We start from the raw sequence: 15,420 nt of genomic DNA, 5'->3' as shown, positions 1-15,420 counted from the left end.
CTTCTAAATCGCTCGTAAAAGCAAATAGAATGCAAAAATCGGTTGTTTTTAAGGATCCGCAACACCAGTTACAAACAGCGACCTAACTCAAATGACCACTAACCCAAGAAAAACAGACGAATCAACATATCAAAGACTACTTATGTCCCCTCCCTGAAATGCCACACAAGTGGGCCCGAAAAAAAACAAAAAGGCAAGCCGAGTGGGACGCGGTTTTCCATACCAATAAAATGCCTCTCTCACCTGCACCCCCTTAATAAAGGCTCCCATAGACTCTTCCCACCACGTTCAAACTCACCTATGACAGCCTACCTTATATTTCACAGTCCATCACCACACCAGAAAATTTAGCCCTACCTGCCCAGGTCATGGTAGATGCATATGGCATGACTATACTACTCCTAGCCAAGCTCAAAATATTCTCTTTGTAAAAAATGTTTAAAAAAATCAAGCGCCTAGGAGGAGTTGTCATTTTGCTGCAAAACTTGGCATGCAGTTACATCTCAGGCGGGTATGGAAATTATTACAGTTGTGACGTGATTAGTTTAGCGGTCTTGCCACCTCAGGCCCTAAAAGTGGTTCCACCATTGGCCTATAAATAGGCTCTCAGAGGCTCCTTGTGTGCAGGGACCTCTTTATCTGCCTGTGTAGAGCTTGTTGACCACTAGACACCTCTATGATGCAAAGAGATTTCACCCAGTTAACAGAGTTTGAGAGGGGGTTCATTATCGTACTGAGAGAAGCTGGATGGGATGGTCATATAGATGAATTGGGCTGTCCTGACCACACTGTCAGGAGGTGTTGGGACCAGTGGATGGTATGAGCGCACATACACAAGGTGACTGGGCTCAGGACACCCTCAACAGACAGCCAGTAGAGAGCATCATCCGGTTGTGTGACAAGCTGCTCCAACTGTTTCATTTTCCGCCATTAAGAGACAGGTGGCGCCATCGTTATAGTCCTGTGTCGGTTGGAACCTTTTCCGGGTACTTGGCTGTAGGACATTTAGTCTCAGGGAGCCCATTACATGTATTGCCTTTGACACCCACCCACCATCACCTGCTTGCAGTGGTGTCATGAACGACAAAACTGGACTACTACCGGGTTGTCTTCAACAATGAATCCAGTTTTATTTTGGGCACAGACGATGGCCATGTTTGTGTCTAGAGACCTAGGGGTGAACACCTCAATCCTGCCCTTCATGTGAAGCGGCACACTGCTCCCACTGCTGGTGTGATGGTCTGGGGGGCCATCGCATAGGACCAGTCGGTCACCGCTAGTAGTGGTACGAGGGACAATGACAGCTCAGCGATATGTTGATTCAATTCTGGCAACCCCAAGGTACTTGATTTATTTTTGACAAGGAGTGTATTTAACAGATTTTATGTTGGTATATATTAATCTAATTTTCATATATTGTACCTACAGAATTACTGATCTGCAGTTGTCAGACAGCCTATGCTTTGTAGCTTGCAATTATCCAAGGATCTGCAGGGCCAATCTCCGGAGCGAGCAGTCAGGGGCCAGAAGTCAAGTTAGGACAAAACAATAGAGGTTACTTGTTACCTAAATCAAATTTCTTTATTTTTGTCGGCTGGTAAGAAAAATATTCATAGACATCAAAAGAAAACAAGCTCATCTGGCTCCGGGTGTTTGTCCACCCTGGAAATAGTCTATTGCACAACATTGCTTTGATGGAAAGTAAACACCTCTTACAATTCGTCATAGAAGTCCTGGAAACCAACTCTGTACAGGGAAATGTAACTCCAATGGGAGAGAACAAATATACAGGAAACCATAGCTCTGTTGTAAAGAATCGCCCCCAAAAATACTTAAAGGGGCTGTCCAGCAATAGCGTAAAATAGCTGCTGTCCTGTGGAAAGCCACCCCAGGATGGGAGAATTCATGTGCAGACCGGAGGAGGAAGGGGAAGGTGGCGGGGCAAAACTTAACGCTACACTCTACTCTTGCCCCGCCAGAGTAGTTCCCCTAAGAACAGATGATTGGGAATGTTGAAAATCAACAGGACATGGAAGAGCCTTATCCACATTCCTGCTGACCTTGTAGGTGGTCATACAGATTGAACACAAGTAGGTTGATGGTGGAACAACCATTGAACAAACTAATGACTGGCAAATTTGCTTTACACCAAATTAGCCATATGCATTTTTAGTTCATATTGGCTGTTCCAGTGGTTCAAACTGGTCATGCATGTTCAATGATACCAGTGAAGGACGTGGTAAGATGGAACATGCCTTGTTGTTTTTTCCCGCGGAAATGTGAATGGATTAATAAAAATCAATGTATTCTCACTGGATCGATTCACCTGTGCTATGCGCTGAACCCAGTAAGTTCTTCTACATCTTCATGCTCATCAGTCCCTCTTTAACTATTGGGACATCGAGGAGGACTGACAGCATGGAGATCTGCAGAGCACGGTGCTTTGTTTTTGGCGTCGTTCCATGTCCCGGGAACTGTCGTCCAACATACAGGCCAATCCACAGTTCCAACAGAGCCTCCTAGTAAAAGCCATAGATCGTCTCATGCACCCCGTCCTCTATCACAAGCAAGGTCCCTCTTCCAGATTGCCATGTGTGTTGCTCCACCGCCCACTGTCACCTTGTTACTCAGAAGATGTTCCATTAGTGCTACAAACATACATATATTTTTCTTCTTGACTACTTTCTGTAAGTGGGTGAATCCTTTCAGGCGTCCAATAGTCGGAATCATGCAACATCTGTTGACATATTTATAGGCTCTCCTTTGTATGGCTATAATTAAGGTCTTTGTTCCTGTTTCTGTAAAGCTATTGTTGAAGGGGGAAACAACAAGAAGAGGAAGCAGTCGTAAATAGAGATGAGCGAACGTGCTCGTTTAGGACAATTACTCGATCGAGCATCACTATTTTCGAGTAACTGCCTACTCGGGCAAAAAGATTCGGGGGGGCGCCGGGGTGGAGCAGGTGGTAGCAGGGGGAGCTCTCTCTTTCCCCCCCACTCCCCTCCGCAAACCCCCGGCGCCCCCTAAATCTTTTCGCCCGATTAAGCAGTTACTCGATCGAGCATCGTTTGTTTTTTTTTAATTGCTCTAAACGAGCACGTTCGCTCATCTCTAGTCGTAAACAGTATCTGCTAGCCTTTTTAGAGCAGTAATTAATAGTATCCTAAAAATCAATTAAATGTAGTCTCCAAAATTGGACACAGAGGGGATACTTTTTCATCAGATTTGATACATTGAGGCCATGAATAGCTAAAGGTTTCAAACTGGACATTTTGCACTAATTACAGAGAAAAATCCAACATCTTCATTGAGATGTTTGGGCACGATTATTGCCCAGTCTAAAACACGTGCCCAGCGATCGATGGCCAAATAACGAAACGCTTGTTCGACACTGATGGCATCTTTCATCATCGCACCTTTTCTGTCCCGTTAATATGGGAGCCTGCTCCCACAAGTGATCGTTTGTACAAATCCCAAATGAGAATTGCAACATAAATGTTAGTGTAACGTGTGAAAGTCAACTTGCTAAACAACGAAGCAAAACCTGATCCAAGGTTCAGAAAAACATAATGCAGACTTTATTAACCCATCATTAAAATCCACTTGGAACAACCAATGAAATAAGAATGCTTACACGTTTTGAAACCTCTCACATGTTTTATAGCTAGGATTAAAGACGCAAATGGTGTCTGAAACGTGTAAGCATTCCTATTTCACAGATTGTTCAAGTGGATTTTAATGATGGGTTAATAATCTGTGAAATAGGAATGCTTACACGTTTCAGACACCATTTGCGTCTTTAATCCTAGCTATAAAAGATGTGAGAGGTTTCAAAACGCGTAAGCATTCTTATTTCATTGGTTGTTCCAAGTGGATTTTAATGACTGGTTAATAAAGTCTGGATTACATCTGACTCCGTTATATGACATATGAATATACCCGGAGTTAATTATGGGTAGTGAAATAAATTATAAGGGTGTCTAAATAATTTTAGCTTTAATTTATTCCGTAAGGACAGTTTTTTTTACCATGCAGATAAAAGAGGCCCTGTCTGGTATAGTTGGACAATTGTTCCAGCCGTTTCAAGGTCCAGCTGTGTTCTCTTGGTCAACAGCAAAAACATGACATTTATAAACAGCAAGCGGGTTTCTTGGGAAATGCTGTTTGTGCCGTCAGTTATTACAAGGTCTTTCAACTTCTGTTATATATCCAGGCTGAACATCACTGTCAGTATAAAGAGAGACAATCTCCTGGATCCCAAGTCTTTAGAGTGAGTGCACACTTTTAGCTAACCTACCCTTGTATGTCGAGGGATTTCATCTTCAGCAGCTCAATAAGTTATTGCAATTGCTCCCTTTATAAAAGGGAGAGATACGTTAAAAGAAAAATGATAGCCATGGGTAAATCACATTTTCAATCTCTGCTCTAATAGCATTGATGAGGAGAGGGAAGGGACAAAGGGGCAGCACTCAGGTAATGGGCCAATATACACTCATTGTCAATTAAAAAAAAAAAAAAAATCAAGTATCTAGAAGTTGTCTGAATCAAATGAAACTTTCTATATGCAATTCTAACCTTAATATAAGTAAGGGAGTGCAATATAAGAGCAAAATGATAATTTATTGTGGAAAACTGACCCCTTGGGGGGAGGCTCTAGTACCCTGTTGTACCGCATCTAGCTTGGATACCGGATGTGTTACGGCTGGGCATGGAGGCTCTAGTACCCTTTTGTACCACCTGTGGCTTGGATACAAGATGTGATACGGGTGGGCATGGAGGCTTTAGTACCTTGCTGTACCGCCTCTAGCTTGGATACAAGATGTGATACAGGCGGGCATGAAGGTTCTAGTAACCTGTTGTACCGCCTCTAGCTTGGATACAAGATGTGATACAGACAGGCTTGGAGGCTCTAGTACCCTGTTGTACTGCCTCTAGCTTGGATACAAGATGTGATACTGGCAGGCATGGAGGCTCTAGTACCCTGTTGTACCTCCTCTAGCTTGGATACAAGATGTGATACAGACAGGCTTGGAGGCTCTAGTACCCTGTTGTACCTCCTCTAGCTTGGATACAAGATGTGATACAGACAGGCTTGGAGGCTCTAGTACCCTGTTGTACCACCTCTAGCTTGGATACAAGATGTGATACAGGAAGGCTTGGAGGCTCTAGTACCCTGTTGGGCCGCCTCTAGTTTGGATACAATATGTGATACCGGAGGGCATGGAGGCTATAGCACCTTGTTGTACCGCTTCTAGCTTGGATACAAGATGTAATAGGGGGGGGGGGGCATAGAGGCTCTAATTCCCTGTTATACCACCTCAAGCTTGGATACAAGATGTGATACAAATGGGCATGGAGGCTCTAGTACCCTGTTGTACCGCCTCTAGCTTGGATGTATGATGGGAAACAGTTGGGCATGGAGGCTCTAGTACCGCCTCTAGCTTTATACAAGATGCGATACGGGCGGGCATGGAGGCGAAGAGTGGTTCCATATGGTATTCTGCAGCAGATTGGTTCACATTTGTTGTAACTAAGCCTCTAGCATCTACTGATCCTAACACTTCCTAATACTTTGATCAGAACAGACCAGGTGGACGGCAATTCGCCGATACGACCATCCAGCTTCTCACATTCCAATATTGCACTCCCACTCAACCTCTGTTAACTGGGAGAAATCTCTTGGATTGCGTCATGGAGGCGTCTAGTGGTCAACAAGCTCTACACAAGCGGAAGAGGAGGTCACTACACACAAGGAGCCTCTAAGAGCCTTTTATAGGCCAAGGGGGGATCCAATTTAGGGCCTCAGGTAGCAAGATCGCTCATCTAATCACCACAACTCTCATCATTTGCATATCTGAGATGTAATTGTATGCCGAGTTTTGCAGCAAAACAACAACTCCTTCTGGGGGCTGGATTTTTTAGTTGACAAAGTATAATACAGCAATGGCAGAAGCAGCCAAAATAACACTTTTCTGACTGCTGTGTGTTATAACAATAGAGAAAGAAGGATTCCCTGTAGGGTCTACTGTTAGAAATGATGGGGATACTGCTGTATCCACAGGGTTTAGACAATTGGGAAAGAAAGGAATGATATCATATGGTTGGTACTACCAGGAGAAAGAAAAATCATTCGCTGAACCAACTCTAGAACATCTGTAGTGCAGTCACCTCACATGCCCACAGGCCAGGACAGATGTAAAACACAGCAAATATCACGAAAGACATTTTTCCGGTAGCCTGGAAGATATTTTACAGTGTTATTGTAGGAATAGTGTTCCTGGGAGCAGGAATGTTCTGATAATACACATGCAATCGGAAATTCCTTGCAGCAACTATTACAGAATGTTCTTGTCGCCTATGTGGAGCGGCTTGGAGAATAAGGCTTGATACTTGGTAACACTTACTTCTGCAATTTTATAATGTTTCTGCAAACTTTCAAGTTCTCCTTGTATAAATAAATTCGATTGACCACTCTACCTATGTAGGTAAGGCTTTGTCTACTCTTCATGTACAACTGATCTAGATGGCAATCAGTAGACTTCATAATGGGGTTTGTTAAGGTTCCATCATTTGTAACACATGCTGAGTAGAGGTGAGCAAGTATACCCGCTAAGGCACATTACTCGAGCGAGTAGTGCCTTAGCCGAGTATCTCCCCGCTCGTCTCTAAAGATTCGCGGGCCGGCGGGGGAGAGCGGGGAGATCTCTCTCTCCCTCCCCCCCCCCCCCCCCCGAAACTCACCTGTCCCCCGCACGGGCCCCCAAATCTTTAGAGATGAGCGGGGAGATACTCGGCCAAGGCACTACTCATTCGAGTAATGTGCCTTAGCGAGTATACTCGCTCAACTCTAATGCTGAGCTATTACAGCCATTAAAAGTGAAAGATACCTTGAATGATACCTGTCAGTCAGTTTATATTTAGGCTAAATAAGGCGTTTGGAGTTTGCGTCGCAGACGCCGCACAAAATACAGGAGGAAAAAGCCCTGCATACAGTAGTCATCAAGCAATGAAGACCGCCGAAAGCTGACAACTCGGCAGGCACTGCAGCCTCCTTGTTTCAGTGAGCAGCGGGGATCTGCGGCAGCGCTCTCACATGTCAAAAATTAGTAAAAAGTGCAGTTACTCTTTAAGTTGATGGATACCTGGGCGCTGAAACCCCCACTGATCACTAGAAAACAGAACTGTAGCGGCACAATTGCCCGGCGAGCGCTCTTCTACTTCATCTCCTATTAGGCCATTTTCAGATAGTTGTTGTTTTCTAAGAAAAGCCAAGTATTGCTATCGTTATATTTAGGCTAACCTCATCGCTTCCAAGAGAAGGGAAAATACTGACATGAGCAGAAGGAACATCGCACCCAACAAGCAGTTGTGCCCCTTCCTAGTACTCAGATTCCTACCTATATATAAGTGTCTAACATATCTCCAGGACTTCTAGGAAGTTAGATGAAGCAACTGCCTTACACCAGAATTTATTTGGTCAGTCTGGTATGCAAAAGTTAAAATTATCAACAGCTTTACGTTACAAGAGAAATATGATGTAACTTTGCCATAAAGAACTCTCTAATAGGATATATTGGGATACTGTCCTGGTAGCCTCCGAAAAGTGCTAATAAAAACATGCTGGACTGTACTTCGTGGTAAAGACTCAAGAGCAACTCTCCAGGACAGTATGCTCTACTGAACATTCAGGATTTCAGTCCATGGACCCCCAACTGATACTCTGGTTCCTACATCTAGGACTCCATGGTATTGATCGCTAGTTCCGGTAAGGTCACAATGCTACTGAAATTCATGTACTGATCTCAACGTTTCCATATGGGACAAAAACTTTTTAAAAAGTGTCCGGTGACCTTGCAACCCTCAAAAAAATTGAACTTTTCTTTTACAACTTTCCATCCCATAAGGAAACACGGGTATCATTTTTCAAGCCTCAAGGATGATGCCATCTTAGCCTAGTCATTGAGGCATGTCAGACAACTGTACTGATTATGGTCGGCCGCTGCCACCCCAGCCAATCATCTTTTTCAATAATTTAGAAGAGACATAGCATATACCGTTGACAAGTCTTCAAGACATATGCTTCAAGGTGAGCATATCCGACAGTGGCTCCCACTGATTTCTTCCAAAGATCTAGCATCTTAAAGCTCGCCATACATTCTAGATATTTATTGGCTATATGGTCATTTGGCACAACCATTCCTCTTGATCCCCCATACAAACCCACACTCGGCCAAGCTGCATGGGGGCAAGCTACTAACATACTTGTGGCAACGATTGAGCATGTTGGAGTTCTTTCACTCCCAACATATGTCATTGGGTGAAAGTTGGGATACCCTCTACGGATTAGATGGTTGACCACACCAAAATAGGATGGTCTGGCCAACATTAATTAATGTGTACGGCCACATTAAAAAGTAGTGCTGCAAGTGTGTCAAGTGAGGGGTCTCCATTAATGGGAAACGTCAGACATGATTGCCATGAACAATGGGGATGACACGTTCACAGCACATGGAGGCAAATCCAAAAAGATCATACATGGAGGATCAGGGATGAGTATTAGAGATGAGCGAGTATATTCGCTAAGGCACATTACCCGAGTGAGTTGTGCCTTAGCTGAGTATCTCCCCGCTCGTCTCTAAAGATTCGGGGGCCGGCGGGGAGATCTCTCTCTCCCCTTCTCTCCCCCCCCCCCCCCCCCCCCGCTCCCCGCCGCAACTCACCTGTCACCCGCGCCGGCCCCCGAATCTTTAGAGACGAGCGGGGAGATACTCGGCTAAGGCACTACTCGCTCGAGTAATGTGCCTTAGCGAGTATACTTGCTCGTCTCTAATGAGTATTGAAAATGTTGAAGTAAGTAAGACCACAAAGCTATGCAGCCGACTCCACTGGCATGAGGTCATGTCAAGTCCTCTTTAAAGGGCTTGTCTGGAACTTTTCTCTATTGACGCATTATTCTTAGCAGGTCAATAGATGATCAGCAGCGGTCTGCCACTCGGGTTTCCCGATGATCAGCTAATTCCTGGCTCCGCTGCCAATAGGGACAGTGCAGGAAGCAGTTTAATTTGGTAATACAGGAACAGCTCCCACTAAATTCGAGGGGACAATACAGTGCTTTCTACTGACAGCGGTGCCAGGAATCAGCCGATTCAAAGCGGACCCCTGCCAATACATTATTGACAATCTATCCTGAGGATAGCTCATCAGTAGAAAAAAAAAATTCAAAAAGTCCTGGACATTCCCTTTAACAGTGTCCTGATGTCTAAAGTTGTGTTTCTGAGAATAAGGAAAACTGAAATGTAGACAACTCTCTAAAATAGTCTATAACACGGCCCCATACCTCTAATTTCTATTTCTTAAAGTAAGGGTGCTTTTACACGGGACGATCCGTCGAGCAACAGACGCCCAACATGCTGTCCCAGCAATAATCATCCCTGTGCTTTTACACAGAGACAAGCCTCGCTACTGAATGGTGGTAGAGCGGGCCGGGGATCATTCCACCCGCCTCCATCCACAGTCATCAGGCAGTCATTCATAAGTGATCAACTGCCTGTTTACCTGGAACAACATGTCATTCAGTTTTCTGCATGCGGAAATTGAACGACGAACGAGAAGTGACCGACTGCTCTCGGTATCGTACCTTAAAAGTTAATATTGGAATCTGGAAACTGTAAAAGACAAATAGAGAACTTAAGAGATAAGAGCCCCATAAATAAAGCACTTAAGTGAATTAGAGGACAGCAACGGCATTGAGCGGCTCTTATAGTCTAGACACGATTATGTGGGCTATTCGGGTTCATGGCAACAGATAACAGATCTGCAGATACTATTGATATCATCTACTTAACAATGGCTGATTACAGCAGATGAGAAGTAGTTGAGGTTACATTATCAGCCTGTTACACTGGCACTTTGTTCTATTGGTTCCCGGAATGAGAAGGCACAGATGGAGCATATATCAGTGTATTACTAAGCAGAATATCAGGTCCGTGCCTGCTGAGCGGCTCCTATAGGCTGCCAGGCTTCCAGCATGATCTCATTCTCTTCACACTACGCCCATTACATGTCACTGATGCTAAAAAACAAAATTCCCACCGGTGAAAACTCCCTCTCCCATCGGAGATCCATCCGTAATGAGAACTCTTCTACCAGCTCCTCGCATCATCTGTACCGCAGCTGGAGACAGCATCATACTTTACATTACCCAGAGTTAACAAGAAGGAGATTCCTTCCATTTACTTTCACCTATTTAAAGGGACAGTCAATATTAGACCACCCTACTGCTTATCGAAAGCTGATCTCTCTATTTTAACTCACTTCAATGCAATCCATTGTTTTCTGTTATCAGCCACTAGGAGTTGAGTGTACTGGGCGGCAGGCACCTTACATATATCCACCTGCAGAAACATTTGTGAATGAAGAATGGCTTATTATTCTATAAACTACGGCGCCCGTTAACCCATTCCGCTGCAGAATGATCCCAGAAGGAGTAAATGCTGCAAGTGGACGGAGCTTGTATAAATCGATTAGATACAACCCGAGCGGAGAAGAATACATAGGTGTTCCCTGGAAAGGCTCCTAAACAAAGTAACAAATCAATGTACCTCCTTAATCCGCCTCTGAGACATGACGTCACTGCTTCAATTAGTCTTAGCTCCCAAAATAGCCCGGGGTGGGAGATCATATACAATGCTACAGTGATTGGGTAAAGACTTGGGTGCTGATCGCTCAGATCTTGGGGGGCGACGGACCACATATTAAAGAAATCCGTGTCACTACAGGCATTGACTTTGATAGGGTGTTTCCTGTATACTCCCTGGTTGTCCGGGGATACCTATATACCCAGGAAGTGGCCCTTTATAGGCACAATAAGCCCAAAGTGCAAAGCGTATAAACCACATGCTAATAGTCACAGGGCGGTTTTAATAACCGTAGTGATCAGGGGTCATTTACATAGACACTGATAACTGCAAATAATAGCTGCGCAGTCAGATAAGACTCTGATTTGATCGCCCCTTTAATTCTATAGAATGGATGTCACTTTCACCAGTTCTCAGATACAACTTATTAGCCTTTAAAGAAGTTAGAAAAGTGAAATGCACAAACTGTCAAATGGGTCAGAAGAGCTTGCAATCTATTCTAGAGTCTCATCTAGCGTTCCATCATAGAATAGTAAGATCGGCTATTACTGATCTGTCACATTTAGAATAGGACTTCTGCCAAGAAGTGACCCAAATATAGAAGGAGTCACGTGACGCAGACTTACCTTGCACCCTGAGAAAAGCCCAGAGAGTGAGAGAAGCGATGAGCAGAGTGGTGGACATGGTGCTCCTCCCGCCGGGGCTCGGCTCACGCTCCGATCTGCTCTCCTGGATTTTGGCTGTTCCGGGAGGATTTCACACTGTTCTCTGCCCTGAGCCTGAGATTGCAGATTAGCGTCACGTGACGCCGGCCTCCACCAATCAGCGCGGGTTGTGAGGCAGAGGAGGCAGAGAGAAGGGAGGGGGGACTTGTTGTGTCTGAGGCGCCTCACGCTATGGTTGTCTGTTCGCTGACACAAGTCTCCAACTTCCAGCCTTGTCTTCTAAGAACAATAAAGCTTTTCACGTGCTCCTTATGTCCCCTCACAGAAACTACCTTTCACTTGTGTCTTGTCAGTCATCTTTACTTCACACAAACCCTTCTGTTATGGAGCTGGAAGTCCCACAAATGGCCGTACAAGTCTTAATAGTTCATACGGCGAATGTAAGGGACACTTGTTCCATATAAACATGGCCGTCCAATGGGTGATGAACGAGAACCTGTGCGTTTAGACGGGGCGGTTATCGTTCAAACGAGCGCTAATCGTTCGGTCTGAACGCGAGACGACAACCGAGAATTGTTCGCTTTTCGTTCATCGGCCATTTTACGCTAGACATAACATCCAGCTCGTTCAGTTTCAGCAGCGCTCGTTCAGGTGTTCTCATCCGCTTATAAAGCGACTAAACGATTCTCGAATGAGCCAATGACGCGCCTCCCTGTCTAAACAGACTGCGAACGTGTTAGCGGCGAAGTCGCTCGCTTGTTCAAACAAGAATCGTCTGGTCTAAAAGGACTCTTAGGCCGCGCTCACGCGAACGGGTCGGATTCCGCAGTGGTGATCCTTCGCGAAAAACAATTGCAAAGGATCGCGGATGCGTGCGGTTGTCCGAGAGGATGTACGCGTATACACAGCATATCGTCCGCGCGGAAGAAAGATCTCTCGCCTCCTGCCGGCTTTTCTATCTATTCTCCTATTCAGTTGCGAGCATTTTCGCCGCTCATACGCAGTGTCAATTGCGTATGGGCTGCTGATTGCTCGCATCCATAGACATGTTTTGAGCCGGCCACACAGAATCTGCGTTAGACTAGAGCATGCTGTGATTGTACTTCCGCTTGTGGAATACGCAATTCGTACACAGAGTGTGAGGAAAAATTCGAAAGTACATGCTTTTCAATGCCTGTTGAATCCGCAATTCAAATCTGTTCAAGTGAGCCGGCCTTAGGCCCGATGTCCTCAAGTGGATCTAATTTGATCTGAAGATCCACAAATCAAGAAGCCCATAGGGATTCATGGGCATCCGCAAGTGAAATAAAGCACAAGGATTTGATTTGTGGACCTTTTGGTCTAGAAAAAAATCGCAGCATGCTCCATTCCACTGCGGATTGATTAAAGTCAATGGAAGTCATCCAATTTACGGCCCGTTCGCATTTAAATTGCAGATGGGCTGCAGATTCCGCAGCGGCCCGATGCTTCTGCACACATTGGCAGGGAAGATAAAAAAAAGACCCGCAGAAGAACCGGACGGGTAAGTAGAGAACCTGCAGTGTTCTCTGCCACGGGCAGGGTTGGATTCCTCTGCGGACTCCTGCATGCGGAATGCGATTCGCCAGTGGACATGAGGTCTTAGGGTGGTTCTAGACGGAACGACTGACAGGGACTAGGCTGAGTTTTCATACAGGAGCAATATTCATTCAGTAAACGGAGGCGATGCGTGCCAGAGATCTCTTCCGGCTGCCGCCTACATTCACTGTAAAACAGGCAGTTGATCAGGGCTGAATGGCTGCTGTTTATACTAAGGCCGCATTCACACAAGCGAGTGCAATATCGGGCCAAGAAACCCGCTCCGATATTGCGCTTGTCAATGTACATTTCACCTGCGGATGTGAGACCTTTTTATGCAAATACACCTTGCATCACCTCAGTGAAATTCTGATCATCTGGTGTTTGATTCACACGTATTCGAGGATCACCAAGTATTTCCCATTGATTTCAATTGGGAACATCACATCGCACTCCTGTGCATCTCACACACTGGGCAATGTGTTTAACTGTCCTATTGAAATCAATGGGCGATGCATTCCGAGGGACAAGGAGAAAAAAGAATCGCTCATATGTATGACTCCATTCAGGTAGCCGGCTTAAGGTTGACTCATCCTTTCGAGGTCGGTAAAATGAGTACCCAGTTTGCTGGGGGGTAAAAAGATGACTGGGGAAGGCAATGGCAAACCACCCCACAAAAAAACAGTCTGCCAAGAAAATGTCACAATGTGAGGTCACCCTAGGAGTCTGTCATGTCGCGGTGCTTGCACCAGGGGAATTTACCTTACCCTGACTCCATTCAAAAGAATAGAGTTCACATTCAAGCAAGTTTTGTGTGTCTCGCAAAGGGGCCAGATGTTATAAATCTCTGTATAGGCGCTCCCAACAATTCGTTAAGCGATCGCTCTTTGTAAAAGCACACAAACAGCTGTCGTTCATTGGCAACTATTTTGAGAGACTATTCAGGCGACAGCTGTCCCACATAAAGCCACCCTTAACAGGGTTCTGTCCATAGAAAAAAAAACATTCTATACTTACCTATTCCTTCCCCGTCAGTCTTCTTACCGCATCTTCCCCTGTCTCCTGCAGTCCTTCCGGGTCACCTTACCTCCAGTCGGCCGATTCTTCTTTTTCCAGTGATGAAGCGTCCATTCTCTGCAGTCTTCTTCCTGCATGTCAACGTACGCTACGTCACTAGTGACGTAGCGTTCACAGCCTATCAGGAAGTGTAGAGCTATTGCAGAGAGTGTGGATGCGTGGGATCTCGCTGCAGTAGTATATGAACCCTCACGGCGAGACAGCGTGCATGTGCAGTCTCGGCAATAGTTCGGCATTCCTTGCTAGGCAGTGAACGCTACGTCACTAGTGACGTAACCTACACTGACCTGCAGGAAGAAGAATGAAGAGAATGGACACTTCGTCACCAGAAGAAGAGGAAGACCAGGCTGACTTGTTGTAATGTGACCCAGGGGACTGGAGAAGATCAGCGAGATGAATATTCTGTAAGAAGAATGACAGGGGAGCAATAGTTCAGTATTGATTTTTTTTTCTAATGACAAAACCCCTTGAAAGCCCTTTTAGATGGAATGGCTGTCGTTCAAAAAAATAGTTAAAAGGAGCAAAAGTAAAAAATAGTTCAGTCTAAAAGCAGCCAAAGATGTGTTTCTTTGTTTCTTGCACCCTTATATACACTATTGCTTCGGGTCATCCAAAATGGTAATGGCCATGGAATAAGAAAATTCTGGTATTCCATCAATGGAAGAGTGTATTTTAGGGTGCAAGGAGCAGTGAATCACAATCGCTGATGAAGGAAACCGCTGACGTTCCGAAATGCTTGTGTTTGGCCGAAAGTTATTCTTTCCCTAATACACATGCGTGCTCAGCTAAGTAAGTATGTGTTCTCCACAAGGGGATAAGCCACTGCCAAACACCTCTGGAAGCAGCTTATCTCATTGGAACAAAAGGATTGGGCATGTTGAAATTCAATTCCCGACATCTCCGGTTCTGATCTCACCTCAGTGTGAGAGTTCATGCATAGCTGCACAGGGGCTGTTTTTCTCTCCAATTTTCAGAAAGAAATATCGGTCTGAAATCAGTCGTAAATAGCACCTATTAACTTGAAATCGCAGCCCATCTGTGCATGATTATATTTACCTCCTGGAGAAGGCTCTGGCTTTGGCTTATACTCCCAATCACTGTTACAAGGCTTGTTAAAAGGTCTGACGTTGACTTGCAGGAATGCTGGCTTCCAACAGGTGGCGCTGTTCTACCTTCCAATTTGCATGGGGTGATGGAGAAGAGGGCAGTTATAATCCTGCTATGCAGTCCGTCTTGGTTTCTCGTCATCCCTAGCTCCATAGCTAAGTATCTGCCCTCCCTCATGGCACACACACTCCAGGTTGGCCCATTCTTCCTCTTTAGGTCACTGTACTGTTCTCTCGTTGCTGTCTCTTTATGCCGCATTATGCAAAACACATCTAAGTAGTCTACTATATACTGTCCACCTGGCTGCCCATTTTCAGCCCCACCTACTGCCCCTGTGAGACCACTCTACTGCCTCCAGAAATATGGCCGCTGCCTTC

The 15,420-nt window shown here is 45.2% G+C and overlaps 1 protein-coding gene across 2 annotated transcripts in view; it reads right to left on the bottom strand.

Moving 5' to 3' along the window:
- MFGE8 (milk fat globule EGF and factor V/VIII domain containing) overlaps positions 1 to 11,418 on the bottom strand; it is a 38,753-nt gene extending 27,335 nt beyond the window's left edge. For both annotated transcript variants that reach the window (XM_066592807.1, XM_066592808.1), the window contains exon 1: positions 11,264 to 11,418. In XM_066592807.1, coding sequence (XP_066448904.1) covers positions 11,264 to 11,321 — 58 coding nt within the window. In that variant the 5' untranslated portion in view covers positions 11,322 to 11,418. The remainder of the gene's footprint in view (positions 1 to 11,263) is intronic.
- Positions 11,419 to 15,420: the final 4,002 nt, after the last annotated feature.

This window comes from Eleutherodactylus coqui, chromosome 2 (assembly GCF_035609145.1).
Source record: "Eleutherodactylus coqui strain aEleCoq1 chromosome 2, aEleCoq1.hap1, whole genome shotgun sequence".
NCBI lineage: Eukaryota > Metazoa > Chordata > Amphibia > Anura > Eleutherodactylidae > Eleutherodactylus > Eleutherodactylus coqui.
This window is presented reverse-complemented; position numbering and strand designations above follow the sequence as displayed.